At 40.1% G+C, this 15,880-nt stretch overlaps 1 protein-coding gene across 1 annotated transcript in view; it reads left to right on the top strand.

The window, feature by feature from the left end:
* Nucleotides 1-4: 4 nt before the first annotated feature.
* The window catches only part of tut7 (terminal uridylyl transferase 7), an 81,649-nt gene continuing 65,773 nt past the window's right edge, over nucleotides 5-15,880 (top strand). Inside the window, exons 1-8 of the mRNA XM_061906134.1 lie at nucleotides 5-158; nucleotides 731-1,158; nucleotides 1,263-1,402; nucleotides 13,002-13,118; nucleotides 13,230-13,407; nucleotides 13,486-13,574; nucleotides 13,697-13,748; nucleotides 13,822-13,891. Of these exons, the coding sequence (XP_061762118.1) occupies nucleotides 750-1,158; nucleotides 1,263-1,402; nucleotides 13,002-13,118; nucleotides 13,230-13,407; nucleotides 13,486-13,574; nucleotides 13,697-13,748; nucleotides 13,822-13,891 (1,055 nt within the window). The 5' untranslated portion in view covers nucleotides 5-158; nucleotides 731-749. The remainder of the gene's footprint in view (nucleotides 159-730; nucleotides 1,159-1,262; nucleotides 1,403-13,001; nucleotides 13,119-13,229; nucleotides 13,408-13,485; nucleotides 13,575-13,696; nucleotides 13,749-13,821; nucleotides 13,892-15,880) is intronic.

The following is a 15,880-nucleotide window of genomic DNA, read 5'->3' as shown; positions in this document are numbered from 1 at the left end:
ATCCAAACAAGCGAAGCGCTTCTCTCTCTGCTGTGGGCGGAACATAAACGCTCGCTGCTTCTAAACAGACGAGCCGTGAACTTGCTAAATTCAATGCAAGACCACCGTTAATATAAACAGCCCAACCTTCGACGATGTCCCCTATCATCATTTTAAAGGTATGAACATATCAATTATCATAAATTAAAAGTTAGAAAGTTATCTTCGAGGCGAACGGTTGACTGTGCTGCACGTTAGCTAGCATTAGCGGCTAGCAGCTACTAGCATGTTTTTCTAGCCTAGCTAGAAAGCTACATGGCAAACATTGACTTTATTTGGGAGCGCTAGGATAGAAAATGTCACTTTGAAGCTGACGTATTCATACTTATCAGTTTCGTGATGTTATGAAGTGTCAAGTACTGGAAGAAGAAGATAAAATCAGACGCGAAGAAGCACTGCGCACACGTTAGCATGCTAGCCAAATGCTAACGCCATGACATAACAATCTTCTGTAAGAAGTCTGCAAAGAAGCTTGACGCTGCAATTTTTCAACGTCAATGCTTAAAGACCATTGGTTTCACGTCATTGCATAATTATGGCTGGTTAAAAGATACAAATCGAAAAAGCTGTTGCATTATCCAACAAGAGCTTTAATGACACGCTACCTAACTTGTCTTTAAACATCCAGAGTAAACATGCAGGCGCAATTGTAAGCTATGTGTATGAACTGAATCTTTTTAATGCTTTGCAGTTTTAGCATTTTGTGCATTATGGAGAACCCTGATAGGCCCAACCGAACAGGGCAAGGCAGTTGGGACAGGGGAGCAACGCCAGACATGGCGGACAACTGGAGGAACCAGGGTAGAGGACAGACCTTCAGACCAGATGGAGCCCAGCACGGCAAGAGGGGTCAGGGGGGTCCGTACCGAGCCAGCCCTAAGAGGGGAGGACTCGGCCCGTTAGCATATTCCCCTGGAGGCTTTCGAGGTGGTCACAGCCCCCTGCAGAGGGACGACCCTCAGTGGTTATGGAGCATGGAAAACAGTTGTGTGAGTCGAGAAGATAAATGGAGAGAGCGTCCACAGTCCAACTGGGGAAGGAGTGTTCGCGATGGAGGTCCACGTGAGGACAGGGATCATTGGAGGAGAGATACTTCTGATGGAAACGCTCATAAAGCTGGTGAGACCTGAAAATGGGTGTTTAAGTAATGCATTTCTGTTTGTTCTTTGCTGTCTTTATCTATTTTTGATTCACAACATGTAATCATATTTTACCCTCAAAAGGGAACCGACGTAGGCCAAGAAACAAGGGGAAAGTTTTTGCTGAAGAAGACCGGGACGCCGCAAGTGAAGAGTTTGCACCCTCGGTCAAAGATGAGGTGGAGAAGTGTCTAAATCGAGATGAGATCTACTCTCTGAAGAAGGTACGTGCACCTCAGGCTGTTTATTGTTTGTAAAGTAGCCGGAATTTATATATGTACTTTATTTATTTCCACTCACACGCTAAATGCGATGTTGTTTTGTGGTAGTTTGTCATTTCGAAGCTGGATGTTTGTTGAATGGTTCTAAAAAGACTTAAGATGTTTTACGCAAAGACCACTACTCTTAATGAAGGTACAAAACCGAAAACCAGTGAAGTTGGCACGTTGTGTAATTCGTAAATAAAAACATAATACAATGATTTGCAGGGTTTCATGGTGGAAGAGGGGTTAGTGCGTCTGCCTCACAATATGAAGGTCCTGCAGTCCTGGGTTCAATACCAGGCTCGGGATCTTTCTGTGTGGAGTTTGCATGTTCTCCCCGTGAATGCGTGGGTTCCCTCCGGGTACTCCGGCTTCCTCCCACTTCCAAAGACATGCACCTGGGGATAGGTGGATGGGCAACACTAAATTGGCCCTAGTGTGTGAGTGAATGTTGTCTGTCTATCTGTGTTGGCCCTGCGATGAGGTGGCGACTTGTCCGATTGTGGCTGAGATAGGCGCCAGCGCCCCCCGCAACCCCAAAAGGGAATAAGCGGTAGAAAATGGATGGATGATTTGCAAATCCTTGTTTAACTTATATTCAATTGAATAGACTGCAAAAACAAGATATTTAAGGTTTGAACAGGGAAACATATATATATATATATATATATATATATATTTTTTTTTTTTTTGTGCAAATAATCATTAACTTATAATTTAATGGCAGCAAGACATTGCAAAAAAGTTGGCACAGGGTTATTTTTACCACCTAGTCACATGGCCTTTCATTTGAACAACACTCAGTAAATGTTTAGGGACTGAGGTGACCAATTTTTGAACCTTTTCAGGTGGAATTCTTTCCCATTCTTGCTTGATGTACAGCTTAAGTTGTTTAACAGTCCGGGATCTCCGTTGTGGTATTTTAGGCTTCATAATGCGCCACACATTTTCAATGGGAGACAGTTCTGGACTACAGGCAGGCCAGTCTCGTATCCGCACTCCTTTACCCAGAGCAGATGAGCATGTTCGGCAGCGCACAATCACATAGTACTTACAAGCAGACAGTGTCGGGACAGAAAAGGGAAAACGGACACATTTTGCCTTAAATAATAAAGACAAAGGTGAATATATATAAGACTGAAACACCCTCAAAAAGAGGTGCTTTAAGACATGCCTGGCGAGTGAGCAGCTAAAATCCATCCGCAGTTGGCAGTGTTTTAGCTACTTCTAAATCACTAATCATGGCCTCCATGGCGACAAAATAAATTTCTTCAGTGTTTGTGTTAACACACTTTTTGTGTCTTTATTGCATTGAAATCAGGACATGGATTTATTTTTTACCAATTATCACTTTCCGCTAGACTATAAGGCACATTTAAAATCCTTTGTTGTATGCTTAATGTAAGGGTTAAGTTTGGTTGAGCTTACCCACTTCACTGCTTTTGAAGTGTTTAAAATGGTGTAAAGTTGAAGATGTCAAGATAAGTTGTCTCTCTTTATTAACATAGCCAATTTTAATGATCAAATTGATTATAATCACCCTGTATACAAGCGATTGAAGTGCATTCTTACTCAACAGCCATAGATGTCACACAAAAAGTGGCAGTATAAACAATGCCAACACTGTCATAATCTTGTGCCATATTGTGAAACCAAGCTAAACAACAATGACACACACATTTCGGGAAAAGATTTGCAACGCAACACAACATAAACACAACAGAACAAATACCCAGAATGGAGTCCCCATTTTGAAGATCCCTGCAGGACGAGGAATAGCTAAACATGCTTCACTACACACCTTAGTAAGATACAATAGCTCACTGGTGTCACTGCTAATGACGCCGTTCCTGAATGTAAACCAATGCCTTGGGTGGATCTACACCACTAACATCTAGTCGATATTATTACTATGATTACATCTGCATTTTTTTATCGTCACAAAATCTTTTTTCTTTAAAAAAAAAATCATATTATGTTTATAAACTTGAGAAATACGTCCCTGCACACATGAGGACTGTAAATATGACCAAAGTGTGGTCCTGTAACTACTTGATATCGGATCGATACCCACATTTGTGGTCTCCTCCAAAACGATTGTAAAGTATCCAAACAACAGAAAAATAAGTGGCTATTACATTTTAACAGAAGTGTAGATAGGACAAGTTGAAACAGAACATAACCAGGTATTATCAATGAATTAACAAGTGGATTAATAATCCATTTTTACAGCTTGTCCCTCATAATTTTGACAAAATAATAGAATGTTAAATGACACAATATGGATACGTCAGCAGACTAATTAGGAACCTTTGTTTGCTTACTTATTACTAAAAGACAAGTTGTCTATTATGTTCACTATTTTATTTAGGGACAACATTTCTATTCGATTGCAATAAGAAACATAGGTTTAATTTACTGTAACATTTTTTGTTAAAATAAAGGCAATAATGCAATTTTTTGTTTTTGTTTTTTATTTAAAAAAGTATCGAAATACATTTTGGTACCAGTACCAAGAAATTGGTATTAGGACAACCCTACGTTTTATTGTTGAATGTGTTCAAAAAGTACTTATACACCTACTAAAATCTTTTAACCAAGTTGTACGTTTTTAATAAAGAAAATAAATTGACACACAATATACTTTCTTGGCAGAGGAAATATAAATATTGTTCTGGTTTCCTAGGAGCCGTATTATTTGTATTTCTGTATATGTTTAACTTCCTTTATTTTAATTTGTAAATATTTTTAGAATGTTTCTTAATGCAAATCGGGTCATCGGTTAGTTTTACTTCCGGTTTATGTGACGCCACGCAAGTTCACTTCTGGTTAAATGGACCTCCATCTGTTTCAAGAAGACACTGTTAAATTAAATAACAATGTATTTGTGCAAAGACAGCACAGCCTTAATTTTCAATATGAATACTATATCTTACTTGTTTAGACTGTAACATGTCCATACAAGTTTAGATGAAGTTATGACTTTGTTATGGGGAAAGACGTTTATGTCTCTTGTTTTCATGTTAGCATTTAAGTTAGATTGCAAACTAATGTTATCCAGTACATAAGTTCTCTTGTTTTAATGTTAGCATTTAAGGCAGCTTGCAAAACAACACTAGTCGGTACATAAGTTTATCAAAGTGCAGTTGTTAATCACGGTTTTTCAATCATCTTAATTTACTACGGTAATACAAACCGTCAGTTTTACAGCGGCTATCATTACTACGGTTTATGTACATGTAGAATAAACGCCTGCAACTGCTGAAACCAATGCAAAAAAGTGACCACTTTTGTAACCCGAAACAACGTATGCAAATGGTGGTTATTGACGCTGGAAAAGTTACAGACTTCATTTCAGTTTATCATTCGGTTAGTTGACTTGTGGAATAATGGCCTAAACTAGGGCTGCAAGATCATGGCCAAAATAATGATCACAATTTTATATATATATATATATATATATATATATATATATCCATCCATCCATCCATTTTCTACCGCTTATTCCCTTTCGGGGTCGCGGGGGGCGCTGGCGCCTATCTCAGCTACAATCGGGCGGAAGGCGGGGTACACCCTGGACAAGTCGCCACCTCATCGCAGGGCCAACACAAATAGACAGACAACATTCACACTCACATTCACACACTAGGGCCAATTTAGTGTTGCCAATCAACCTATCCCCAGGTGCATGTCTTTGGAAGTGGGAGGAAGCCGGAGTACCCGGAGGGAACCCACGCATTCACGGGGAGAACATGCAAACTCCACACAGAAAGATCCCAAGCCTGGATTTGAACCCAGGACTGCAGGAACTTTGTATTGTGAGGCAGATGCACTAACCCCTCTGCCACCGTGAAGCCATATATATATATATATATATATATATATATATATATTGAAATCCCAATTATTAAAGGGGATGTTTGCAACTTCCCCAAAGTTCCTTTTTTTTTTTTAAACCATAAATGTAACAAGAATACCACCAGCTAAATAATTTGTTACTACGAGTGGTTTCAAAGAACACCTTCTCATTTCATTGGGTTTTCTTAAATTTCATGACTACCAACAACGTCCGTTGTGTCCTTTAGCAAGACACTTCACCCTTGCACCTGATGGGTCGTGGTTAGGGCCTTGCATGGCAGCTCCCGCCATCAGTGTGTGAATGTGAATGTGGAAATAGTGTCAAAGCACTTTGAGTACCTTGAAGGTAGAAAAGCGCTATACAAGTATAACCCATTTACCATTTACCTTGTAAATTGTCACTGAAGTCATCAAAAATTAGACACCTGTGAAGCGAAAACCCATTCAAGTGACTCCCTCTTGAAACTCATCGAGAGAATGCCAAGGGTGTGCAAAACAGTAAACAGAGCAAAGGGTGGCTATTTTGAAGATACTAGGATATAAAACATGTTTTCAGTTATTTCACCCTTTTTTGTTAAGTTCATAACTCCATATGTGTTCATTCATAGTTATGATGCCTTCAGTGACAATCTGGGGGCGCGTGCCGAAGTTGGAAGAGTGGCCGTGCCGGCAATCTGAGGGTTCCTGGTTCGAGCCCCACCTTCTACCAACCTGGTCACGTCCATTGTGTCCTTAAGCATGACACTTCACCCTTGCTCCTGATTGGTCTTAGTTAGGGCCTTGCATGGCAGCTCCCGCCATCAGTGTGTGAATGGGTGAATATTGAAATAGTGTCAAAGCGCTTTGAGTACATTGAAGGTAGAAAAGCGCTATACAAGTACAACCCATTTACAATCTACAATGTAAATAGTCATTAAAATAAAGAAAACTCATTGAATGAGGTACAGTTGTGATCAAAATTATTCAACCCCCACACAATGTTGGTGTTTTAGCAAGTTGGACATTTATTCCGTATTTTGTTTATCGTCAGATCAAATAAAGATGTGTCAAATAGACAAATGCAACTTAAATTGTAACACTGTATTTTACAAAATACCAAAAAAGGACTTTTTTCTTAATATCTCATTGACAAAATTATTCAATCATAACTTTTAAGAACATAATTTAAATAAAGTATTTTCAATCAGGTGTTGAAAACACCTGTAGATGTGATTAGAACCATAACGAGCAACAATTAAACTGTTTGAAAAAGACTGTGACGCTCAGCTTCTTGTAGATCGTCAATGGCGTATTTGCAACATGGTGAATGAAGTCCAGGGAGTGGTCAAAGAAGTCAAGAGAGGAGGTAATTTCTCTTCATAAGAACGGATATGGATATAAGAAAATAGCAAAGACATTACACATTCCAAGAGACACAGTTGGGAGCATAATTCGCAAGTTTAAAGCTAAAGGCACAGTGGAAACACTACCTGGGCGTGGTATAAAGAGGATGCTGTGTGCGTACAGTGGTGAAAAACCCCCGGGTAACAGCTGAGGAACTACAACAGGACATTGCAGAGGGGGGAACGCAGGTTTCATCCCAGACAATAAGGCGCGCACTACGAGATGAAGGCCTCTATGCCAGAAATCCCAGACGCACCCCACTTCTGACTACCAGGCACAAGAAAAATAGACTCCAGTATGCCAAAAATCATCTGGACAAACTCAAAAGGTTTTGGGAAACTGTTCTATGGAGTGATGAGACAAAACTGGAACTCTTTGGGCCTATGAATCAACGTTATGTCTGGAGGAATAAAAATGAAGCTTACAAAGAGAAGAACACCTTTCCTACTGTTAAGCATGGTGGGGGGTCAATCATGCTCTGGGGCTGTTTCTCTGCCTCAGGTACCGGGAATCTCCAGCGCGTTCAAGGCATCATGAATTCTATTTCCTAGCAGGATATATTAGCTGCAAATGTCATGAAGTCAGTGACGAAGCTGAGGCTTGGGAGACGTTGGACCTTCCAACAGGACAACGATCCCAAGCATACCTCCAAATCAACATAAGAGTGGTTGCAGAAGAAGGGCTGGAAGACTCTGGAGTGGCCTTCACAGTCGCCAGACCTAAATCCTATAGAAAACTTGTGGTGGGACTTGAAGAAGGCAGTTGCAGCTCGCAAGCCCAAGAATATGAATGAACTGGAGGCCTTTGCCCAACAGAAATGGGCTAAAATAACTGTTGATCATTGCAAGAAGCTTGTGTCCGGTTATGTATCACGTTTGAAGGATGTAATTGCTGCCGAAAGGTGTTCTATTAAGTACTAAAGATGCATGTAACTAGGGGGTTGAATAATTTTGTCAATGAGATTTTAAGAAAAATGTCCTTTTTTGGTATTTTGTAAAATACAGTGTTACAATTTAAGTTGCATTTGTCTATTTGACACATCTTTATTTGATATGACTATAAACAAAATACGGAATAAATGTCCAACTTGCTAAAACACCAAAATTGTGTGGGGGTTGAATAATTTTGATCTCAACTGTATGTCCAAACCTTTAGCCTGTACTGTATATATTTTTGAATGTGTATATTTATTTACAATTGCTAATAGTGCTGAATAGGACGGAAATGCGTATTTCAGGGAAAATAGTTGAATAGGGGGACGGCGTGGCGCAGTGGGAGAGTGGCCGTGTGCAACCCGAGCGTCCCTGGTTCAATTCCCACCTAGTACCAACCTCGTCACGTCCGTTGTGTCCTGAGCAAGACACTTCACCCTTGCTCCTGATGGGTGCTGGTTGGCGCCTTGCATGGCAGCTCCCTCCATCAGTGTGTGAATGTGTGTGTGAATGGGTAAATGTGGAAGTAGTGTCAAAGCGCTTTGAGTACCTTGAAGGTAGAAAAGCGCTATACAAGTACAACCCATTTATCATTTATCATTAATTAGGTAAATATTTTTCTGCTTGCATAGTTTTCATTTTGTGATTTATTTATTTATTTATTTTAAGCACGTGCTAACCTGCTAGGGCTGACTAGCAAATGTATAGCAACTTCCAGAACACATGCACTACAAAAAAACACAACTCTTTGAATTAGGACTTGGCCATATTTTCTTTTATTAATATCGCAATATTTTTATGCCATATCCCGATATATGTATCTCGATATTTTTCCTTAGCCTTGAATGAACACTTGATGCGTATAATCACAACAGTATGATGAGTCTACGTGTCTACATTAAAAGATTCTTCTGCATTCTGCATTAATATATGCTACTTTTAAACTTTCATGCAGAGACGGAAATCACAACTAAGTCAATTGACCAAAACTGTGTTTATTAAATACTCTTCATTCTCTCGCGAGTGATTTTTAAAATGAAAGAACAAATTAGTAGTGTTGTTACCTTTTGTAGTAACACTTCTGCTGCATAATTTGCATATTGCTGTTGTCTGCTGAATATCTTCCCGCTTGAAGCCAAACCACCGCTAGATGATGGACCCCCTGCTGTTTTTTTGGGCATTAATTGTTCTTCCTCCATTTGTGATCAGTTTCGCACCTTCTCTCTCTTGTAATGTCACTCAACTCGCTCCGCTTGCCCCACCTACCTCAGCTAACAGTAGCCATGCTGCTACCTCTCTGCTTGGCGAGAGCGTATGACGCTACACGCGCAACAGTATGTGACGTATGTAAGAAGGCGGGCTTGTTTTACGTCTCTGTGAGTTGGAGAGACAAGGAGTGAGAAACGCCTGTAGTGTAATGCCCGCAGCTAAAAGCAACTGTGTGAGACTCGTATACTCGAATATTACGATATAGTCATTTTCTATATCGCACAGAGACAAACCCGCGATATATCTTTTATATCAGTGGTCTCAAACATCCGGCCCGCGGGACGTTATTATGCCGCCCGCGCTTTGATATGACAATTTAATGTTGGTGCGGCCCGCGAGTTTAATATGAACGGCGCTTGATAGGTCATGCTTGCCCACGTCCCCAATTTTCCCGGGAGACCCCTGAATTTCAGGGCACCAATTCTCTCGAAACCCCTGTTAATTTTTATCAGATTAACAATAATCAGGGAGTGCCATAATGGCACAGCCTTTAGCGCCCCCTACATCCTGAACTGACAGCGTGCAAGCACAGTTGCATGTTGCATCTGGCCATGAGAGACGCATGTGTGTTATTGCAAGATATATTTGATCAACAGCTACACACGTCACACTAAGGGTGGCCGTAAAAAAACTTTAACACGGTTACAAATATGTGCCAGACTGTGAACCCACACCAAAAAAGAATGACAAACACATTTCGGGAGAACATCCGCACCGTAATACAACATAAACACACCAGAACAATTACCCAGAATCCCATGTGGACCTAACTCTTCTGGGCCACAATATACACACCCTTGCTACCACCAACCCCCCACACCCCCACCCTCCCTACTTGCGTTGGTTGAGGTGTTACTGTATTTTGTAGCCCTGCAAGGTGTTCTGGGTATTTGTTCTCTTATGTTTAAGTTGTGTTAGGGTGCAGAAATTCTCCCCCCAAAAGTTTGTCATTCTTGTTTGGAGTGGGTTCACAGTGTGGCGCATATTTGTAACAGAGTTAAAGTTGTTTGTACGGCACCATCTGTGTGAACTGTATAGCTGTTGATCAAGTACGTCTTGCAGCCACTGACGTTCTGCACATGACATGTAGTGGAGCAGTAGTCTTCTTTTGGGGTTGCGCAGACCCCTGGAGGTACTTGAAGGTATGCCAAGGGACAACTGAGATTTATTAAAAACATTCTATAAAAACAGCAGCAATTCATAAATACTTTATACATATGTTTATTGAATAGTACTTCAATGAAGTATGATTGTAAGTTCATAAACTGTGGAAAAATAATACAACAATCCAACATTCAGTGTTGACAGCTAGACTTTTTGTGGACATGTTCCATATATATAGATGTTAAAGATTTCATTTTTTATGAAGAAATGTTTAGAATTCAATCAATGTTTATTTATATAGCCCCAAATCACAAATGTCTCAAAGGACTGCACAAATCATTACGACTACAACATCCTCGGAAGAACCCACAAAAGGGCAAGGAAAACTCACACCCAGTGGGCAGGGAGAATTCACATTCAGTGGGACGCCAGCGACAATGCTGACTATGAGAAACCTTGGAGAGGACCTCAGATGTGGGCAACCCCCCCCCCTCTAGGGGACCGAAAGCAATGGATGTCGAGCGGGTCTAACATGATACTGTGAAAGTTCAATCCATAGTGGCTCCAAGACAGCAGTGAGAGTCCCGTCCACAGGAAACCATCTCAAGCGGATCAGCAGCGTAGAGATGTCCCCAACCGATACAGGCGAGCGGTCCATCCTGGGTCCCGACGAGCGGTCCATCCTGGGTCTCGACTCTGGACAGTCAGTACTTCATCCATGGTCATCGGACCGGACCCCCTCCACAAGGGAGGGGGGGACATAGGAGAAAGAAAAGAAGCGGCAGATCAACTGGTCTAAAAAGGAGGTCTATTTAAAGGCTAGAGTATACAGATGAGTTTTAAGATGAGACTTAAATGCTTCTACTGAGGTAGCATCTCGAACTGTTACCGGGAGGGCATTCCAGAGTACTGGAGCCCGAACGGAAAACGCTCTATAGCCCGCGGACTTTTTTTGAGCTCTAGGAATCACTAATAAGCCGGAGTCTTTTGAACGCAGATTTCTTGCCGGGAGATACGGTACAATACAATCGGCAAGATAGGCTGGAGCTAGACCGTGTAGTATTTTATACGTAAGTAGTAAAACCTTAAAGTCACATCTTAAGTGCACAGGAAGCCAGTGCAGGTGAGCCAGTACAGGCGTAATATGATCAAACTTTCTTGTTCTTGTCAAAAGTCTAGCAGCCGCATTTTGTACCAACTGTAATCTTTTAATGCTAGACATTGGGAATTAAGTTCATGAATCCAGATGGATCTCTATTACAATCCCCAAAGAGGGCACTTTAAGGTGATGATTACGTCTATGTATAGAAATCTTTATTTCTAATTCAATCACTTGTTTATTTTTCAACAAGTTTTTTCGTTATTTTTTATATTTTCTTCCAAATATTTCAAGAAAGACCACTACAAATGAGCAATATTTTGCACTGTTATACAATTTAATAAATCAGAAACTGATGACATAGTGCTGTATTTTACTTCTTTATATCTTTTTTTCAACCAAAAATGCTTTGCTCTGATTAGGGGGTACTTGAATTAAAAAAATGTTCAAAGGGGGTTCATCACTGAAAAAAGGTTGAGAACCACTGAGGGACGTTAAAGGCAGTGCAGTCACGGCAGCCCTTAATAATTTCGGCCGGGTGAAAATTGGGAAAAATTCGGGAGAATGGTTGCACCGTTAGATTGTCGGGAGGTGCACTGAAGTTCAGGAGTCTCTCGGAAAAATCGTGAGGATTGGCAAGTATGTTGCTAGAAAGCGGGAAAGCCATTCATAGAAGGTGAATTCACTAAAAAGTGCATGTTAGATTTTTTAAGAAATCGTTTCTTGCGGCCCAGCCTCACCGAGTTTCTGCATCCAGTGGCCCCCAGGTAAATTGAGTTTGAGACCCTTGGTTTATATCGATATATCGCCCAGCCCTACTTTGAATTGGTATCTAAAAAATGTTTCACTCTGCCCAACTTTCTTATGTGGCATCCTGGTTTGTATATCCGTCCGAGATCAAACGACACTGGCAGGTCTTAAGTAGCATGATAACTTCCGATTTCGTCACACTTTCTTTCTGTTTTACCAACAATGCATTAAGCTGGGCGATATGGTTGAAAACTGTATAGCAATAATTACTGATATGTTTTTATGACCTATTGATTTGAAAATAAGGACAAGTAGAAAAATATATTAAATGTAAACATTTTTATTTCAAATGTAACCTTCCTCTGATATTATAATCCCCATAACTGTCAAGGTGAAAGGAAAGGAAATGTCAACACAAGCACGGAAAACAAATAAATGAGCGTAGTAAATACAATTCTAAAATCACACTGAAAAATCAACAATAAGCTTTTTAAAATTAAGGTGTGAGAAATCCTCCATAACGTGTAACAAAATTGTGCAAAGTGTGAAAAGGTAAACATACCTGAAAATAAATTTTTTTTTTACAGGTTTACTGAGAGAAAGTTATGACTGTTTTTGAAAGGGTCAGCGTGGCTAAAGTGGTGTGGTATTACCGGTCTCTGTGGGGACGAGCGCCTTGCGTTATTTACAGACCAAATTGGTCAGACTGCTGTCCCTTTTTTAGAAATTGCAAAAGAATCAACAGCAAGACAACAAGACGGTGCAACCAAACCTGATAGTTGATACTGTTAGATGATTGGCTGTTAGCGTTCACTCACACTGATCAGTGATAATTTTCTGCGTTGGTGGGTTACCAGAGAATGCTAGCAATATTGCGGTTTCCTGCGATGAAGAAATAAATAAAAATATCAAACATTTTATTGAACAAATTTTTTTTGTTAATATCGATTGTGTGTATCGCAATATAGTTTGATATCATTTCATTTCCCAGCTCTGCGCTGATGTCACCTACTATTGTTAAGTTTTATAACAGGTTTATGTCAACAAATCTTTTCACCAGGTGAGTGGGCCAATAGAAATCTGTTGGCCAAAAAGGCTACCACTTCCCATGCATGAGACTGATTTTTGTACATTTCTTTCCTCCTTTCTTGTCTTTGTCAAGCAGAAATCCAACAGCAACCCTAATGCACTTTACTGCTGTGCCCTCTGCGACATTCTTCTTGACTCTTTGTCTGACGCCAACAGCCATCGCTCTGACAAGCGGCACAAGCGGAGGCTCAAGGTGAAAATAAGACAAAGAGAGAGAAGCTCTTCTAACATCGCTTCATTACAGTCTTGTGCCCAACTTGACATGTGGATATGGGTTGGCAAGTGCAATGTGTTCTGTCTGCAGGAGAAGCAAGAGCACCTGATGCTGACCGAGATCCTGCCTCCCGGCCCAGAGCATATTAATGCATTAAATGCGGCTCTGAAAGCTGTTGTACATGCGCATGGGATGGATGACGGCGACGTTCAGAGCAGACAGGATGTTGTGTCCCTCATGCAAGGACGACTCTTGTCTGTCTTGCCTGGTAAGCTACCACACACACACCTTGCGGTGTTGACTGTCAAAGTGGGACCTAAAGTTTGTCCGGTCTGTCAACTTGTAGAGATCCGGCTGCGGTTATATGGATCGTCTTGCACTAAGTTTGGATTTAAGGATTCTGATGTCAACATTGACATTCAGTATCCACCTCACGTGAGTAGCCCAGTGTGAGTTGGTGTGTATCACTGTCTAAATACTGAGGATGAACATTCATATTATCTCTTCTATATTATATCTATGTTGTGTAAAGGCTTTGAAATGGAATGTATTCACAGATGCATCAGCCAGATGTTTTGGTGGCAGTCAAGGAGTGCCTCGCTGTGTGCCGTGAGTGAACACTTTGCACTCTCGGATGCCCCCCCCCAAAAAATATGCTAATCACTATGCCTCATGTCCGCAGCTCTTTTTGTTGATCTGGAAGCAGATTTTCATGCTCGGGTGCCCGTGGTGATATGTAAAGAAAAAAAGAGGCAAGTGCACCTGCCGGCCACATTTGAGTTTGGAAAATTAGAACTCGATTATGTGCAACTTTGACATAGTTATGGCAAAAATAATAATCACAGTTATTTTTGAGTGATATTGAAATCATGAATAATACCACAATTATTCAGTACTTATTTTACCACACAAACTCAACTTTAAATGTAATTTAAAAGAACAACCTGATACAAATTCATAAAATAATAGTAGTAATAACAGTGAAAGAAAACATAAAAATGCACTTTTTCTGGTTTAAATTTTTTTGATTTTCGTTTTATACTTTTAACGCCACAGTGTGTGTGCTTTGTGTGTCATACGTAAATGTTTGATTAAATGCAAAAAACCTTCACATTTATTTGTGAAACACATCTTTGGACAATTTTGACCAATATTTTAATTCAAAGCCTAATCGTTTTGTAAATGTAGCAGTAAGGCTTTAAGTACATTTACATCATGTTTGTGTAAGGTACTTTTTGAAACCTTTATTTTGTCAGCGCAGTCAGACTGGATATTGAGCACAGCGCTGTTATTGGGAAGGGGAAAGTGTGCTGTTGTTCAGAGCTTGTCGTGTGGAGAGGACTTAAGGCTGTTCGTTGGGACTGCTGTCCTGATTGTACATTGACATCAATGATGTTGTTCACAACAACATAAGCAGATGAGATGGGTTGTGGGTGTATGGATTGTTCTAGCTAGCTTTAGCTTAGTAGTTTAATTGCTGTTTCAGGTGGTCGTTGGTACCACATTGTGTAGTTTAGCACAGGGCATTACAGTGTTTCAGGGATGAATTATTTTACCAAACAAATGTTCCTTCCCCTCACAATAGCAGTATATTAGTCAAACTAATGACAATTAGCGTGTTATTCTGCGTTTTTTGTTTTATTGGCCAATTTTAAATGCATAACTTTTTTGTTGTATTAAGTGATTATTAATTAGGCATACTAGCACTGTGTTAAATAAAAGTAGCATCCATGGAGATATCTTGAACCGTATTTTTCGGACTATAAGTCGCAGTTTTTTTCATAGTTTGGCCGGGTGTGCGACATATACTCTGGAGCGACTTATGTGTGAAATTATTAACACATTACCGTAAAATATCAAATAATATTATTTATCTCATTCGCGGAAGAGACGAAGAAAAATGTCAGCAATCGTCACACACACGTCAGCAATCGTCACATACACGTCAACCAATTAGAATTCGGCGGGGGAGGGTCTTGGCAGAAGTGCATTGTGGGTCATTGAATGCTAACTGCTATAAGCTACTGCCGTAGCTATTAAAGTGGATAATTTCATCGTTGGCGGTAACTTATAAAAACTGAGGACTGAACAAAAATTGGACCGAAAAGGAACTCATGTACTGCAGATTACAAGCTGGACGTAGTGAAATATGCAGCAGAAAACGACAAGAAGAAGCGGGGGATACCTTTGGAGTTGGCAGAGATGTTTAGAAGTGACATCGAGGAAGAAGATTTCATCGGATTTATCGATCAGGAGTGACAGATTGTTTGGTAAACGTTTAGCATGTTCTATATGTTGTAGTTATTTGAATGACTCTTACCATAATATGTTATGTTAACATACCAGGCAGGTTCTCAGTTGGTTATTTATGCGTCATATAACATACATTCAGCCTGTTGTTCACTATTCTTTATTTATTTTAAATTGCTTTTCAAATGTTTATTTTTGGTGTTGGATTTCATCAAATAAATTTTCCCCAAAAGTGCGACTTATACTCCAGTGCGACATATATATGATTTTTTCCTTCTTTATTTTGCATTTTCGGCCGGTGCGACGTATACTCCGGAGCGATTTATAATCCGAAAAATACGGTAAACGTGGTCTTTTTTTCACTCATACACTCTCATCTGTTTCACCGTTCCAAGTTCAGGAATTTTCATACATGTGGCGTGGCACATTGATCGATTTTTTTCTATTATAATAATTTTATGATCGTGAGAAGCCAAAATTTAAATCATATT

Source organism: Nerophis ophidion, linkage group LG07, assembly GCF_033978795.1.
Source record: "Nerophis ophidion isolate RoL-2023_Sa linkage group LG07, RoL_Noph_v1.0, whole genome shotgun sequence".
Taxonomy (NCBI): Eukaryota; Metazoa; Chordata; class Actinopteri; order Syngnathiformes; family Syngnathidae; genus Nerophis; species Nerophis ophidion.
Note: the sequence above shows the minus strand (reverse complement) of the source record. Positions and strands in the feature narration are given on the sequence as shown.